Raw genomic sequence first — 15,853 nt, 5'->3', positions numbered from 1 at the left:
TCAGGTTCTGGATTTGGTGACATCATGGTACTTGTAGTGAGTGATACTGATCCCTTAATCATTGCAGGAGTTAATTTGGCCTCTTAAGTGCAATCTGCAGGGTGGGATAGGAAGGAAACGAGGGGCCGGGTATTAATGAGCTCAGTAACAAGGGAACGCTAGCTTAGTTAGTACAACACAGCTGGGGTACTCGGTGGTCTTTGAAGTGGTTTGCCTTTGGTGAAGCCCTCGTTAGTGGAGTATAAAGGTCATACAAACATAATAGGACTTATTTCTGGGACTCCTATTACAGTAGACACTACTACAGTTCGTCGTTTGAGGTTTCAAAAAGTTTCATGTTTCTTTTTAGTTTTCCTTCTACATCTCTTTTCTAGCCATATTATTGTATTTGTATATAAACCGTATAAAATAAGGCATTCGAAAAACATAACCGCTTTAATATAAAAAAAAAAAAAAAACAGCGCCACCCTTGTCCACAGGTGGTGTGTGGTATTGCAACTTAGTTTCCGTTATTGTAATACTGGGGAAGTGTGAGTTTTTCAAAAAGTGTGCATATGTTTTTGTAATTTTGTGCATCCCTCTTAACCTTACAACACTGAAGACTCATACGTTTACTGTGCTAGGTCATGAGCTTTAATCCAAAATATGCAGTGTCTTAAAGTTCCAACAAAGTAGATAGGATTTATAGAAATCTCAAGTCCACTGTGCGTTTTTTTTTACACCTCATACTGACCAGCGCTTCATATTTCACATCCACAACATATCAATTTCTCTTGTGGCTATGCTGAGTTTTATGTGCAGATTTTCACCATAGTTTTGCAATAGATGTGAAAAATTTGCAAGTAAAAAAACACATGAATTTCTAGTGCACTAAACCGCATGTAATCTGCATATGACTGTGTCATACAGAGAAATTAAAATCCATATCATAAGACATTTCTTTGGTGTCTGGAGAGAGGACATATCCATCCACACCCACACTAAACACATGGGATTAATTAAAACAGAGGATGTAAAGAAAGATGACACATCCACCTTCATTGAAGCCAGACCTCTTGGTGTGGACAGGTAATTAAAACTGGTATATCTGCTGTTAGAAGACAAAAAGCCTGGGATTTGTATATCCAAGGCTTGGAAAAACATCACTTTTGTTATCTCTCCAGTCAGCTCCGCTGAACATCAAAAAACTGCATCCAGGCTTTTCGGAGCCATAGCAAATTTATGTATATTGGGGTTTGCATAGAACGTACAGTTATGGGAGATATATTTTCAGCATCGTGACAGAACCTGACTATCAACCAAATTAATATCAGGCAGATGGGTGACAATACACATATCTTATACACTATCTATAGAAAGGTTAAATCATGATAGGAAACACGATCATGATATCTTACACCTAAGACCTTCAAAGGCAAAGATATCCTGAAAGTTGGGGATCTCCTAAAACTCTAAAAGGCCAAGCACATCCCACAAACAGCTCCCACATGAGCTCATCAAGGGGAGGTATGTGTGTGTAACTTTGATCTAATAAAAAGCAGAAATTGGGTTTGGTCCTTTGTCAGTCCTTAGAAGGTACTACTTGCTGTGGGCTCTGTCCATTCTGTCTAAGAAGTACCTCGCTTCATTAAGCTTTGCAGTTACGTCAGGTTTAGTAATTTTCTTTTGTTTATCCCTTTTATTTTATGTAATTGTATTGTTTTGTCCCCTTTTGTATATTTTTTATAACCACTGCCTACTTTTTGAGTTAAATATATAAAATTTAACATCTTCATCCCTCTTGCTCTATATACTGCATCCCCAAAGCCATATGCTACCTGTAACAGATGTCCAATCGGCCTGTAAAAAGATTGGTGGTGGCAGCTAGGAGTAGTTCCTTTTAATATTGTGGAATTGGCTGTGACTGTTCGGAGGTATATATGTGTATATATATATGTGTATATGTGTGTATATATATGTGTGTATATATATATATATATATATATATATATATATATATATATATATATATATATATATATATATAATATAATATAATATAATATATATATATATATATATATATATATATATATATATATATATATATTCCATGAGCTGGAATCAGTTATGTATATCCTATATGTCCACTGTCAGTTCCCCAATAATCGGCCTAATAGTGAAAGCTGCCATTACCTCCTCCATCAATCGTCAGTCTATTGTGTATTGTCCTGACGATTGGGGACAGTGGAGTGCTGTTCATGATTAATTGGTGGCAGTAGTGGGATATCTCTGACCCCCTGGCTGTTATCGTGACAAATTGGTGGCAGTGGTGGGATATCTGTGTGACCCCCTTCCCGGCTGTTGCTTTACAGACTGTATCAATAAGATTTTATCAAAACCAAATACCAAGAAGTATCAAAGTCAAAGTAGTTTTATTTAAAGGGGTTTTTCCCACTAGCAAAGTTCATTTTAATCAATAGATCTTGGAGTAATAATAATTTCCACAATTGGATGTGTTTAACAAATATGTTCCTCTACTGAGACAATCTTATATATGTGTCCCTGCTATGTACTGTATAATGGCCGCATGTCAGGCATCCAGAAACATATTGGATTTACTATTACCGGTTTAGACCAGGTCATTCTTTTTTTATTAGCCATGTTATCTGATTGTCCCCAGCATTCAGGTAATTGCTTTGTGTGTTTTTCAGGTTCCTCTAATTTGTGAGACCAAGCCAATAAGTATCCACCAGATCATGGCCTACCAACGGAACGGATGCGTGAAGAGCCGCAGTGCCCCTCACCTTTCTCATACAGTCCAAGAGTTTCACCAAATTCAAGTCGATCCAGAGCCTGACGTTCCAGAACCATCCGATACCTGCACGGATAAAGATCACTGTACGATAGAGATCAGCGAGCTGGAGACAAATGTGTAACTGTAGGGTATGGTCTCCTGAAGAACACAGCAGGTCCTACATCAATGTGCACCTGGAGGTGGGATGTGAAGGATGTTTGACACATCACCTGCTAGGAACCGTCCATCAGAAAAAGAGGGCTCATCACTCCAACCAAGAGTACTACCCGGTTCTTTATCCGATGGGCAAAGTTAAAAACTCACATTAACTTGACTGCCAACTTGCAATGATCTCACGGTTATAAATGTGCAGGACAAATGTTGGGGAACTTCTTCTCAAGACAGTTTTTTCATTTTTTCATTCCATACAATACCATCCATCTGCCACCATAGTTGCCCCACATAATCCACAGTGCAGAAACATTACAAGACAAGGACGTTTACATGGTTAACCTCACTTGGTAAAAGAAATTTTGTAAAATGTTATGTATTTGTGTGTTTAGAATAGAAAAAACACAAACTGGTGCCTACAATCCTCCGCTTGAAATAACACTTCTGTGTGGTGTCTTGTACGTTTTAGGGCCATTTATCTCTTTTAATATGAACTCTATGGGTATTAAGTTATTTTTATCTAATACGTTAGAAAGCTCAAGTGAAGACCCCATTTAAAGAGGTTGTACAACATTAGAAAAATATGGCTACTTATTTTTTTTTTTAAATTGCGCCACATTTGTGCACAGGTTGTGTGTGGTATTGCAGCTAGACTCTACTTCTCTGGGCTTGAGCTGCAATATTAGACACAACCCATAGATAACAACCATGGAAGAAATCAACCATGTTTTTCCAATCCTAAGATGCAGTATTTGAATCTGGCCTAAAATCATAAATGTAATGTTGGTTGTTCTTTACAGGATGATTTATAGACATGGAAAAACAACGTAACGTAGTATTGAAAGTCATAAGAGTGATTGTAAGGAACTACAACCTCTACAGTCATCGAAGATTTTCCATTGCCGATTGTAAAATAGTATATTCGGTACACTTTGACTCCTTGTTGCCTGTATTTTTACCAAGTCACATAATTAGAAGGCACAATTCAATGGGGACGTTTTTGTTTCTTTTGGCTTGATTTCTTATTTCTTTTTAGGTAATAAAACAAATTGGAAAATTTTATTTGCTGTTCTCATCCTTCTGTCCAAAGACAGACCTGAGAGTGATATAAGCCATGAAGTGGGCATTGGAAGTTAATCTGTTGCTTTAAAGTCGTTGCTCTCAAAGTGTTATTCAGGGGTAAACAACAAACAAAATAGCTTTATTTAGCAAATCTAATGTTCCTAAGGTGCTAATCACTATACAGTAGCAGTGGACATCAGTATGAGAAGCCTCTTCTCATCTAAGTACCTCTGCTATCTCCAGTATTAGATTAGATAGACAAGGTGGACAGCAGTGTGAGCAGCCTCTTCTTACCAAAGTACCTCTGGTATATCCACTGTTATATTAGATAGAGAAGGTGGACAGCAGTGTGAGCAGCCTCTCCTTATCTCAGCACTAGTGATGAGCAAGCACTACCATGCTTGGGTGCTCGGTACTCGTAATGAGCAGTTGAACGCTCAGACTCATGTACCGAATATAATGGAAGTCAAGACTTGAGCATTTTTCTGGAAGATCTCAGGAGTGCTGAGGTAAGAATCTGCTGTTCACCCTATTTAACGGTTCTAATATTGGGAGCAGTTCCTTCTTACCTCAGCACCCCTTGTATCTCCAGTATAAGATCAGATAGACATAATGGACAGTAATGTAAGCAGCCTCTTCTTATCACAGAACCCCTGACATCTACAATATTGGATAAGTTCGAGAGAGTTGACACCAGTTTGACCAGCTAATTCCCACCTCAGCACTCCTGTTATTGCCAGATTGACATGGAGGACAGCAGTGTGAGCAGTTTGCTTAGCACCACTGGTATCTCAAGCAATAGGTCAGATAAAAAGGATAGACAACAGTGTGAGCAGCCTTTTACCTCAGCGCCACTGGTATGGCCAGTGTTAAATCAGGTAGACAGAGTGGACAGCAATGTTAACAGCCTCTTCTTAGCTCAGCACTCCTGCTATCTCAAGTATTAGAACAACCAGGGTGGACAGCAGTGTTAGCAGTCTCTCCTTACCTCAGCACTTCTGCCATCTTCAGAATTAGAACAACCAGGGTGGGCAGCAGTGTTAGCAGTCTCTCCTGACCTCAGCTCTCCTGCCATCTCCAGTATTAGATCAATCAGGGTGGACAGCAGTGTTAGCAGTCTCTCCTTACCTCAGCTCTCCTGCCATCTCCAGTATTAGATCAATCAGGATGGACAGCAGTATTAGCAGTCTCTTCTTACCTCAGCACTCCTGCCATCTCCAGTATTAGATCAATCAGTGTGGACAGCAGTGTTAGCAGTCTCTTCTTACCTCAGTACTCCTGCCATCTCCAGTATTAGATCAATCAGGATGGACAGCACTATTAGCAGTCTCTTCTTACCTCAGCACTCCTGCCATCTCCAGTATTAGATCAATCAGTGTGAACAGCAGTGTTAGCAGTCTCTTCTTACCTCAGCACTCCTGCCATCTCCAGTATTAGATCAATCAGGGTGGACAGCAGTGTTAGCAGTCTCTTCTTACCTAAGCACTCCTGTAAACTCCAGCATTAGTTCAGATAGACATAATATACAGGCAGTGTGGGCAGCCTCTTCTTAACTCAATGCCTTTTTAAAATAGAAACTTCAACCAGGAACAAACATCTTCTATAAACAGTAAACGCCTTTTAAATGCAACAAAATAATCAAAGTGTAAACTTTATATGTTGATCTAAGAACATAGAAATCCTGCAAAACGTAAGTTGTGACTTAAGTGATTGGACATGTCTGCATTTATGTATGGGGTTCTGTTTTTATTTCTATTTAAATGATTCATGAAACTTTATTTTCCAACCATTTTCCTCTATAAAGTGTCCATGGAAAACTAGGTTAGTTTACAATCAGATGATTCCAGTCCTAAAGCCATGTCAAGCTAGTAATGTCTTATCCTCTCGGTGCAGGTCACTCGAGGATAACGAGAAAACATTCTCCTATATTTTACATATAATATAGTCCAACAAGTGATTTAAAAATGTATATTTCTAATACTAAAGCGGGCTTTACAGGCAACAACAACGCTAACGAGATGTCGTTGGGGTCACGGAATTCGTGACGCACATCCGGCCTCGTTAGCGACGTCGTTGGGTGTGAAACGCAGGAACGACCGTTAACGATCAAAAATACTCACCATATCGTTGATCGTTGTCCAGTCGTTGTAATCCCGATTATCGTTGCTGTTGCAGGACGCAGGTTGTTCGTCGTTCCTGCGTCAGCACACATCGCTATGTGTGACACCGCAGGAATGAGGAACATCACCGTACCTGCGGCCGCCCGCAATCAGGAAGGAAGGAGGTGGGCGGGATATTATGCCCTCTCATTTCCACCCCTCCGCTTCTATTGGGCGGCCGCTTAGTGACACCGCTGTGACGCTGAACAAACCGACCCCTTAGAGAGGAGGCGGTTTGCTGGCAACAGCGACGTTCCTAAGCAGGTATGTGTGATGGGTGTTAGCGATGTTGTGCGCCACAGGCAGCGATTTACCAGTGATGCACAAACGACGGGGGCGGGTACGCTCGCTAGCGATGTCGCTGTGTGCAAAGCCCGCTTAAGACTCAGAAAAAGTCTTATAATATAGGACATGACTAAGGGCGGCTTTGCACGTTGCAACATTGCACGTGCGATGTCGGTGGGGTCAAATCGAAAGTGACGCACATCCGGCGTCACTTTCGACATCGCAGTGTTTAAATCCTAGATGATACAATTAACGAGCGCAAAAGCGTCGTTATCGTATCATCGGTGTATTCTCCGACATTTCCATAATGCCGGTGCAGCGACAGGTGCGTTGTTGTTCCTCGTTCCTGCAGCAGCACACATCGCTGTGTGTGAAGCCGCAGGAGCGAGGAACATCACCTTACCTGCCGCCGGCGGCTATACGGAAGGAAGAAGGTGGGCGGGATGTTTACATCCTGCTCATCTCCGCCCCTCCGCTTTGATTGGCCGCCTGCCGTGTGACGTCGCTCTGACGTTGTACGACCCGCCCCCTTAGGAAGGAGGCGGTTCGCCGGCCAGAGCGACGTCGCAAGACAGGTGAGTGCATGTGAAGCTGGCTTAGCGATAATGTTCGCTACGCCAGGAATCACAAGATATCGCTGCTGCGACGGGGGCGGGGACGATCGCGTGCGACATCGCAGCATCGGCTTGCGATGTCGCAACGTGCAAAGCCCGCCTAAGACCGTGTAATACGGTCGAAACGCGTCGCTAGTTATTTTTTCCCCTGCCTAGGTAAATTTATATTGAAGAGTGCCTTGCTTTCTGCGCTGGATCTCATCTTACATAATATAGGACAGTTTGCTTAATATTTAGGGTATGTGGACACGGGGCATATATGAAGCAGATGTACATCCAGATTTTCTAGGCAGAAAACTTAATAAAAAACAACACGCTTTGGAGAATCAGTCTGATTTATTATAACACTTTAGACATATAAAATCATTGGGGATTATTTTTATTATCAGTATTTCTGTATAAAAGTGGCTCTAAGTCAGAATTCTAGTTTTTACTATTTCACTATTAGTTCTGTTGCTTGTATTGAATCCACAGGACAACTCAGACTTAACATCTCGGAGATTCTGTCCCATAAGAAAACGCAACAACAATTGACTTTATACATTGTATTACATAGTCTTATCTATAATTGCTGTATGATACCATAATGTTCATTATGCTCTCTGAATACTTACACATTTGCTTCATGAGACAAAAAAAAAATATTTAAAAGATCAATTAAGGCCATATCACAGGCAAAACAAAGAAACTTTCCCATACAAATTACCCAATTTCTTTCCTTTTGCTACCAATTTAGTTGTAGGGACCTGTAGAGCTGTATACCTACACCCACTGCTCCTCTCCAGATATTGAGTGGCCATGCGCTGTACATAATATAATTTACTTCAACTGCACAGTCTCCTTTCTCATTTTCAGCCATATCCTTTTTGGATGCAGGGTAAGTGGGGTGAGTGACGTGCCCATTACTGTACCTGAAGATCTTGTATCCCGCTGTTTCCCCAGGCAGACAATTTTAATTGGCATTCCTGGAACTTCACCCTCATACATAATCATAAAGTCTATAAATGTTTTTGCATATCTTGTAAAAATTACCAATATATGGAAAGACTTTCAGAAGAATGATGTTAAGCTATAAAAATAATTTACGCCGTCCGTATTACTGCACACTTCAGTAACATGATTCTGCTTGTCCAGGAGAACTGAAGCTTCAACCATCTACTGATTTATCTATAAACCAGAAATAAAATATAAAATATAACAAAAGCCAGCTTTTGCAGAATTCATAGAGGACACTTCTCTCATATTGATTGAATTAGTCTTCTTAATTTTTTTTTTTATTTTTTTTGCCGAAAAAATGCTCATCAAAGCTAGGGGAGAAGTCATAGAAAGTAGATCCTAAAAAATAGGAATGTTGTGCATCAGGCAGTGTCTTAATTTTTCTTCTTTCCGGGTGGGGCTGGGGGTCACCTTATTATCATAATGCCAGATTAACTGCAAATAAAAGAAGAAAAACATAGAATGAGGCCACAATACTCAATGACCTCCATCAGAAGTATGTCCAGAGTTATATTAATAATATTAATACTTGCCACAATTGTTGTTGGTCTTAATCATCTTTTTCTGTTTCTTCCTCCTTTTGCTTCTTGGTGACCTTGAAAGCGAGATTGTTCTCAATGTCTAAGACTTGCAACTTTTCCAGTCCCTCGAAGGCGGATTCCATCACTGACTGCGGAGTTAGCGTATTGAACCTGGCAGAGAAGATTTGCTTAGGAAACCCAATGTAATACTGTGTATTTAATAAGAACGCTCTACATCAGTGTTCCCCAACTCCAGTCCTTGGGAGCCACCAACATTACATATGTTCAGGATTTCCTTAGTATTGCAGAGATGATAGTTTAATCACCTGCACAGATGAAGAGTCCAACACTTGTACAATACTAAGGAAATCCTGAAAACGTTGGTGGGCCTTGAGAACTGTAGTTGGGGAAAAACAGGTCTACATTGTCTTACCGAAGGAAAATTCCCTTTAGGTTAGGAGTTGACTGAAACGCGCTGTCGGGGATGGTAGAGATCTTGTTACTCTGAAGATACAGGTATTCTAGACTCTCCGGGAGGTCCGGTGGGACATAGGATAACAGGTTTCCTGACAAGTCGAGCAGCTGAAAGGAGAGAACACACTTTTCTTACTGACCAAGTAAATCTTTGCAAATGGATCAGAACTGGTAGACTGCAGAACATTTACCAAAAGCAATGTCCAGGAGGGAATCTCATTCTTTTCAAGCGCATATATACCATATGTAACACTCTCGGCCGGTGTTGGAGCAGCAAGTGGGATTAGTAGATCCATTAGACCACAGGGGGGGACATGGGCTTACCCTTTAGTGGTAGTGGCTTAACTAAGTGCCCACTGCAAGGCAAACGCCAGGTACCACTCCCAGGGCAGTGACCGGGACTGTGGCAGCTAACCCCCAGGACAGGTGATGGACTCAGGAGTAGACCGGTACAGGCAGGGTGACTGAGGCAGGCTAGACTGGTGGGTATGGACAGGAAAGTGGGCATGGCAAAGACAGACAGGTGTGGGAAGGCAGGTACAGGTGACTGACATGGGAAATGGGATCTGACAACTAGCTAGGTAGCAGACTGGAGAATAACTAGAGGCGTTGCGCAGGCACCTCCCCTAATGGGAAGATGCCTTAAATACACTGTGCCTCTAAAGGGTGGTTTACATGCTGCAACATCGCTAACGATATATCGTCGGGGTCACGTCGTTAGTGACGCACATCCGGCGTCGTTAACGACATCGCAGCGTGTGACACCAAGGAGCGACGATCAACGATCGCAAAAATGTAAAAAATCGTTGATTGTTGACATGTCGCTCTTTTTCATAATATCGTTGGTGGGGCTTGCCGCTGGTTGTTCCTCGTTTCTGCGGCATCACACATCGCTATTTGTGAGACCGCAGGAGCGGCGAACATCCCCTTACCTGCGTCCACCGGCAATGAGGAAGAAAGGAGGTAGGCGGCATGTTCTGGCCGCTCATCTCCGCCCCTCCTCTGTTATTTGACAGCTGCCGTGTGACGTCGCTGTGACGCCACACAAACCGCCCCCTTAGAAAGGAGGCGGATCGCCGGCCACAGCGACGTCGCAGGGAAGGTAAGTCCATGTGACGGGTGTAAGCGATGTTGTGCACCACAGGCAGCGATTTGTGATGGGGGCGGGTACGCTCGCTAGCGATATCGGTAACGATATTGCAGCTTTTAAAGTGAGCTTTAGCCATAGGCTGAGAGGCATTTCCTGCAAATAGCACGCTGGATCTTTAAGAGGAGGGCCAGTGTGCGTGCATGTGCGCGTCTTAGGTGTACTCCCTTGAACCCTATGCAGCATGTACGGGGCCCGGGAGGGGAAGGAGGCGTCAGCACACATGGATGGCTGGTGGAGTGCGGGAGAAGACACGACTCGGCCAGGACGGTGAGTAAGTTGGCATCTCTGCAAAGACGCCGGTGCTACATCATATGTGCAAACTATGGTACTCATATCACGATTGATGGCCGGTTTCATCTTGTTTAGTTTTTCGTGTCGAGAACTTGTGCAGTATTCACCTGTAGACTACATTACTGGCACTGAAAGAGTGAGAAGTTGCCCAATGGAAGTCCCTGGTGTTTATCCCTATGTGTACATATTGAATTCCATTATTAAGAAAAAATACAGCTTGGCATACATTTTCTTTTTGCAAAATATCAATGTATTGAACATCACTATTCAATACATTTAGGAAAACATAGACCATTGCATACCACTCTGACAGAAAAAGGGCTCCTTGCATATGTACCCGGCATATCCTTAGCCAGTGCACATGCCCAGCATTACCTTCAAACACAGGTGAAAATAGTATTAGGCTGTTTATACACTAAGTGCCTTGATTAATGACTTGTCATTAAAGGGTTTTTCCAAGTTTACAATACTGATGGCCTTTCGTTTGGAAAGGCCATCAATTTTAGGTGGAGATCTTGACTCTTGGACTCCAGAGAAGATGCTGAGATCGTGTAAGCGCCGCATCCTCTTTAATTTTTTGCCGCCCTATTGAACTAAATGGGACAACTAAGTATAAAGTGGATAGCAGAATGTCATCGTTGAAGACGCTGTAGACCATAAATAGTCTAATACCTTAAAAACCCTAAAATTTTGGAAGGTTTCAACACTAACAACTTCCCCATAATTAGAAAGTGGCACAAATCAGTGACCATGCTTTGTCTTAAAACGTCTACACATTGGTCATAATCCATATTTTCTATTATTAGTTAATAACTTCTCCTAAGGGTTAAGGATCTCACCTGGAGGCTAGTGAGCTCCACCCAGGCCCCGGTGTATATGGAGCTGATCTTGAGTTTATTGTTTTTCATATACAGTTCTTTCAGTTTCGACATCCCAGTTAGCGTGTCTTGTGGTATGGAACTAATTTCATTGTCATTTAGTCTCAGGATTTCCAAATTTCTGGGTAGTCCATGTGGCACAGATCTCAAATAGTTACCGGATAGCTCCAAGGTCTTGAGGAGCCTCAGTTTCCGGAAGGCATCTCTATGTACTGAGCTGCTTATAATTTTGTTATATCTCAGGTTCAAGTCCTCCAGGAGATAAGTCGTGGCAAAATCATCCTTAGAGATACCAGTGATCTGATTGTGAAGAAGCATAAGTGTCTTCACTCTCCGTGGAAGTCCGAATGGTATCTTCTCCAACAAGTTGTTGTACATATGAAGAGTATGCAATTTCTTTAATCCATTGAAAGCTGCCGGATGGATCCCTCGTGCCCTCAGCTTGTTGTTATGAAGCAGGAGATACTCCAGGTTTCTAATCTGGGTCAAAACATTATTAGAGATATTTCTGATTGAATTTTTTTCCAGATGAAGTATGACAATGTTACGTGGTAGCCCACTAGGAATGTGTGTCAGGTTATTGCTTGAGAGATCCAGGTACTCCAATCTGTTTAGGTTCCTGAAGTGACAAGAATAACACCAGTGATCAATGTATTAGTCATAGATAATGGATTCATAAGAGGAGGAAAATTTGAGAACCATCAAGATGTGCTTAAAAAGTCTTCGAGAAAAAACACACAACTTTTTTTGCCTAGAAATGTTACCCATATAGCATAAGAGCCACCTCTACCTAGAGACATTCATGGGAAATCTCTCATGTACTGCCAAAACGTCCTGGAAAGGATCGTTAATGGGAGGTTTCTTGTGCTTAATGTTGGGTTGCTCTGGCACCTGATTTATGATGCCCAAAGTGCTGGGACAGCATGAATCAGAGCCGGGCTGCACAATTCCAACCAGGTATATTTTTCACTGAAACTTTTGAAGAAAATATAGTTAGAAGTTCCCCTGCGAGAGACATCTCTGCAGGTTATGGACAGATCTCTCCCATAGAAACAGAACTGTAACCCACCTAGAGCCAACCGGAGGTGGAGGTGGTCTAGTTTCTAGAGATGAGCGAACCCGAGGTTCAGTGTTAGTACCAAACACAGCAAAAAAAACTCCCAGAGTTCGGGTGCTTTACGTATGAACACCACTTGCGTGAGTATCACTGTGCTCGGGTACACTCGGTGCTCGTCCCAGTACGAGCCGCTTGCAGTGTTTGAACAGCTCCCACTGGGGGTAACAACAACGTGATCAAATGTAGTGTGCACCAAACCAAAAAAATGAAAAAATCTTGCCCTCCCTCCTGTAAAAGTGATCGGTTATGGCTGGCTGCATGTGGGCGGAGACCCAAAATGCCCAATTAGTGACTTCCATTGGGTTCAGGTCAACTTTGGGTCCCAAATCGAACTTTATCTAAAGTCCAGCTGAACCCACTGAACCAAACTTCCACAGGTCCACTCATCCCTACTAGTCTCGTCTCTAGCTATGGTCTTCCACCAGAACCTTAAACGCTTGTGATACACTGGAGCATTTCAGACAATAATATACTTAGCAAGGTTCTGATTCTTATTGCCTGGGGTTTGGACAGCATGCATCAGATGATAGGTTCTCTTTAAACAGAGCCCAGGTGTAAAAACGGACAATCATGGGGCAGGTAATGGGAGTGTGAAACGGTTGTAGCATCAGTGTGGACATGAACTAGAAAACAAAAGCATGGTCACAGGAAAATTTTTCACACTCAGTAACTTCCTAGGTGTCAATCCCTGAAATTTGGAAATAATAGGGACTTCTCCACACATGGATCTGCAGCTTTGTACTAGTTGTAATAAAGATATAGCTGCAAGGGGTGCAGACAGAATAGTCACACTCGGGTCACGCTGCGTGAGAGTCCAAAGGTTCTTCTGCCAAATATGTAGATGCCAGTAATGTAAATGCCAAATGGTAGATGCCAGACACCTCCTTGGCTTATACCCCCTGAATATAGAAGGATTGAGAATTAATATTCAACATGGCTGATCCTCCAACCTTCATGAAAGAACACTGGTCGAACATCATATACATACTAAATGGTTATCCGATCCCGCTGAGTTTAGCAGGTTCAGCCGATGGTGGTGCAATGTGTTTGGCCAACTTTACGTATATGGAATTTTTTGTTTACAATGAATCGATAGGTTATAATTAGGGATGATCGAATACCTCAAATATTCAGCAACGCCCATATTCACCGAATAGGTCGCCGCTATTCGACTATTTAAGAATATTCGATGCACAATGTAAGTCCATGGGAAACCCAAATAGTTGCCGAATAGCAACTATTCGGGCTTCCCATAGACTTACATTGCGCATCGAATATTCGCATAGCAGCGACCTACGTCGGATTTTCACGAAGCCGAATATTGCCGAATATTTGAGATATTTGATCATCCCTAGTTATAATAAATAGCTAAATATTTAGGAGAAAAAAGACCTTTGTCCATCAAGTTTAACCGAGGGATGAGAGAGTATATTGAATGAGAGGGAGATGAATAGATACAGCCATAACGCAAGAACCATTCTGCCTTAAAAACTCATTTTCTTACAATTGACCCACATACAAATCAAGAATTTTAGATCTTTCCCTATTTCGGTATATTTTATAAAACAATAACTATTTCTCCAGCAAGAAACGCAAATGAAAATTCACTTACATAAAAGTCTCGTTATTCATGCCTTCATTGGAAAGGAAGTTGTCTTGTAGGTAAAGTTCACGCAAACCTAAAAGGTTGCTAAACGCTCCGACGGGAATCTTCTCCAACCGGTTGTTCTGTCAACATAAAACATTGTTATTCCTAGAATGAATGGAAAATCAGTGGCTAAAGCTCAAATACACGTACGGGAAGTGGGATCCCAACCCTGATTTTAATGCCAGATTTGATGTTTGATAAAACCTAGGATGAGAGTTCTCGGGAAGCAGATGAAAGCATCCATAAAAGTATAAATTAGCCATACAGCCAATGTTCCTTAATATTTTTACCTTGGGAAATCTGCTGTGATGAAAACATGTTTTATTGAGAGCCTCAATACAATTATATACAACCCCTAACCCTATGTACACATATACATACACATATATATATATATATATACATACATACATACAGTATATATAGTGTGTGTCCACCCATATACTGTCCACCGCCAACGACGGCAGCTATAGGCATAGAGGTGGTGTCTAGGTATAGTAAAGTAGCCATGCGCTACTGTCATGTCCCCACCGGAGTCCGCTCCTGTGACTTCTGCTCCGATCGCCAGGCAATGCAGTATTCCCACCATGGATAGTGCTGGTGTTGGGAGAGGAGTCGGTGCCCATGGCTCTGCTGAGCACAGGCTCCGCTCATCCACTAGGCTGGGTTTCCCTAGAACCTGCAGTACCACTGGCTAACTGTAGGTGGCGTGTGTCTTCCAGCTGAAGTTGCCATCATTCACCTGCAGCCAATGGGAAGACACCACACCCTTCTTATTCCCCCTCCTGTCATGTGACCACTGCCAGAGATAGTTCTGTACTCCTGGTTCATGTGCTGTTTGTATTTTGAGCCCTGTGCGCTGACCTTTGCTTGTTTTTTTGACTACCCTCCTGCCTGTCATTTTTGTACCTTGCTGCCAGTTCCGGATTTGACCTCTGCTTTGTCTCCTGACTACACCCTTGCCTGTCGATTCTGTTCCTGTTTAGCATTTCCTGGTTTTTGACCCTGCCTGACCACCACGGACTACAGCCTACCACAGGTAGTGATCTCTGGGGCTCTGTGTAATTCCAAATCCCTGTATAGGGGTTAAAGGGTTGCAGAGTTCTCGGGGTCCTGCTTTGTAAGCGGATTTTCTCTAGACTCCCCTTACAGCCAGTCTGAGTCTGTGGCTCCAGGCAGGCGTTACAGCTACGCAATGAAACCACCTATAGCGCCACCTGGTGGAAAACAACGGAGTTAGCATTTTTATCTCGAAAACGGCACGAGATAGAGAAAAAAAGTGAATTCAAAAATTGTAGGGCATCATCAATTCAATACGAATCGCCACCTTGCATACAGAAATGCTATTATATGAAACCCATGACCCCCCCACCCTCCCAAACATTGAATGCTGGTCACGCATATGGTGCTCATTTAACTTTGATGCTCAAAGTGGCCACCGTCAGCTGCAATGCACATCTGGACTCTGCACAGCATACTATATCTTGCTGCACGTTGTGCAATATCGTAGGTGACATGTTTGCACAAGCATCGTGATACGTCGTCGTAGGTCCTGCAATGTTGGTGGAGGGGTCGCATACACCTGCTGTTTGATGTGACCTCACAGAAAGAAGTCCAATGGAGTCAGGTCAGGTGAGCGCAGAGGCCACTCCATGCAGCCACCATACCCAATGACTTGTAGGAAGGTCTCCATGAGGTATCGCTTCACGTC

The 15,853-nt window shown here is 42.5% G+C and overlaps 2 protein-coding genes across 4 annotated transcripts in view; one reads left to right on the top strand and one right to left on the bottom strand.

Moving 5' to 3' along the window:
* The window catches only part of SLC1A7 (solute carrier family 1 member 7), a 149,598-nt gene extending 145,661 nt beyond the window's left edge, over positions 1-3,937 (top strand). For all 3 annotated transcript variants that reach the window (XM_075320098.1, XM_075320100.1, XM_075320099.1), the window contains exon 11: positions 2,694-3,937. In XM_075320098.1, coding sequence (XP_075176213.1) covers positions 2,694-2,918 — 225 coding nt within the window. In that variant the 3' untranslated portion in view covers positions 2,919-3,937. The remainder of the gene's footprint in view (positions 1-2,693) is intronic.
* A 3,462-nt stretch (positions 3,938-7,399) lies between these two features.
* Positions 7,400-15,853, bottom strand: part of PODN (podocan) — a 69,217-nt gene continuing 60,763 nt past the window's right edge. Inside the window, exons 7-11 of the mRNA XM_075320097.1 lie at positions 14,107-14,222; positions 11,339-11,996; positions 9,018-9,166; positions 8,597-8,755; positions 7,400-8,498 (exon numbers count right to left, since the gene is read on the bottom strand). Of these exons, the coding sequence (XP_075176212.1) occupies positions 8,614-8,755; positions 9,018-9,166; positions 11,339-11,996; positions 14,107-14,222 (1,065 nt within the window). The 3' untranslated portion in view covers positions 7,400-8,498; positions 8,597-8,613. The remainder of the gene's footprint in view (positions 8,499-8,596; positions 8,756-9,017; positions 9,167-11,338; positions 11,997-14,106; positions 14,223-15,853) is intronic.

Source organism: Anomaloglossus baeobatrachus, chromosome 8, assembly GCF_048569485.1.
Source record: "Anomaloglossus baeobatrachus isolate aAnoBae1 chromosome 8, aAnoBae1.hap1, whole genome shotgun sequence".
In the NCBI taxonomy this organism is placed as follows: domain Eukaryota; kingdom Metazoa; phylum Chordata; class Amphibia; order Anura; family Aromobatidae; genus Anomaloglossus; species Anomaloglossus baeobatrachus.
Note: the sequence above shows the minus strand (reverse complement) of the source record. Positions and strands in the feature narration are given on the sequence as shown.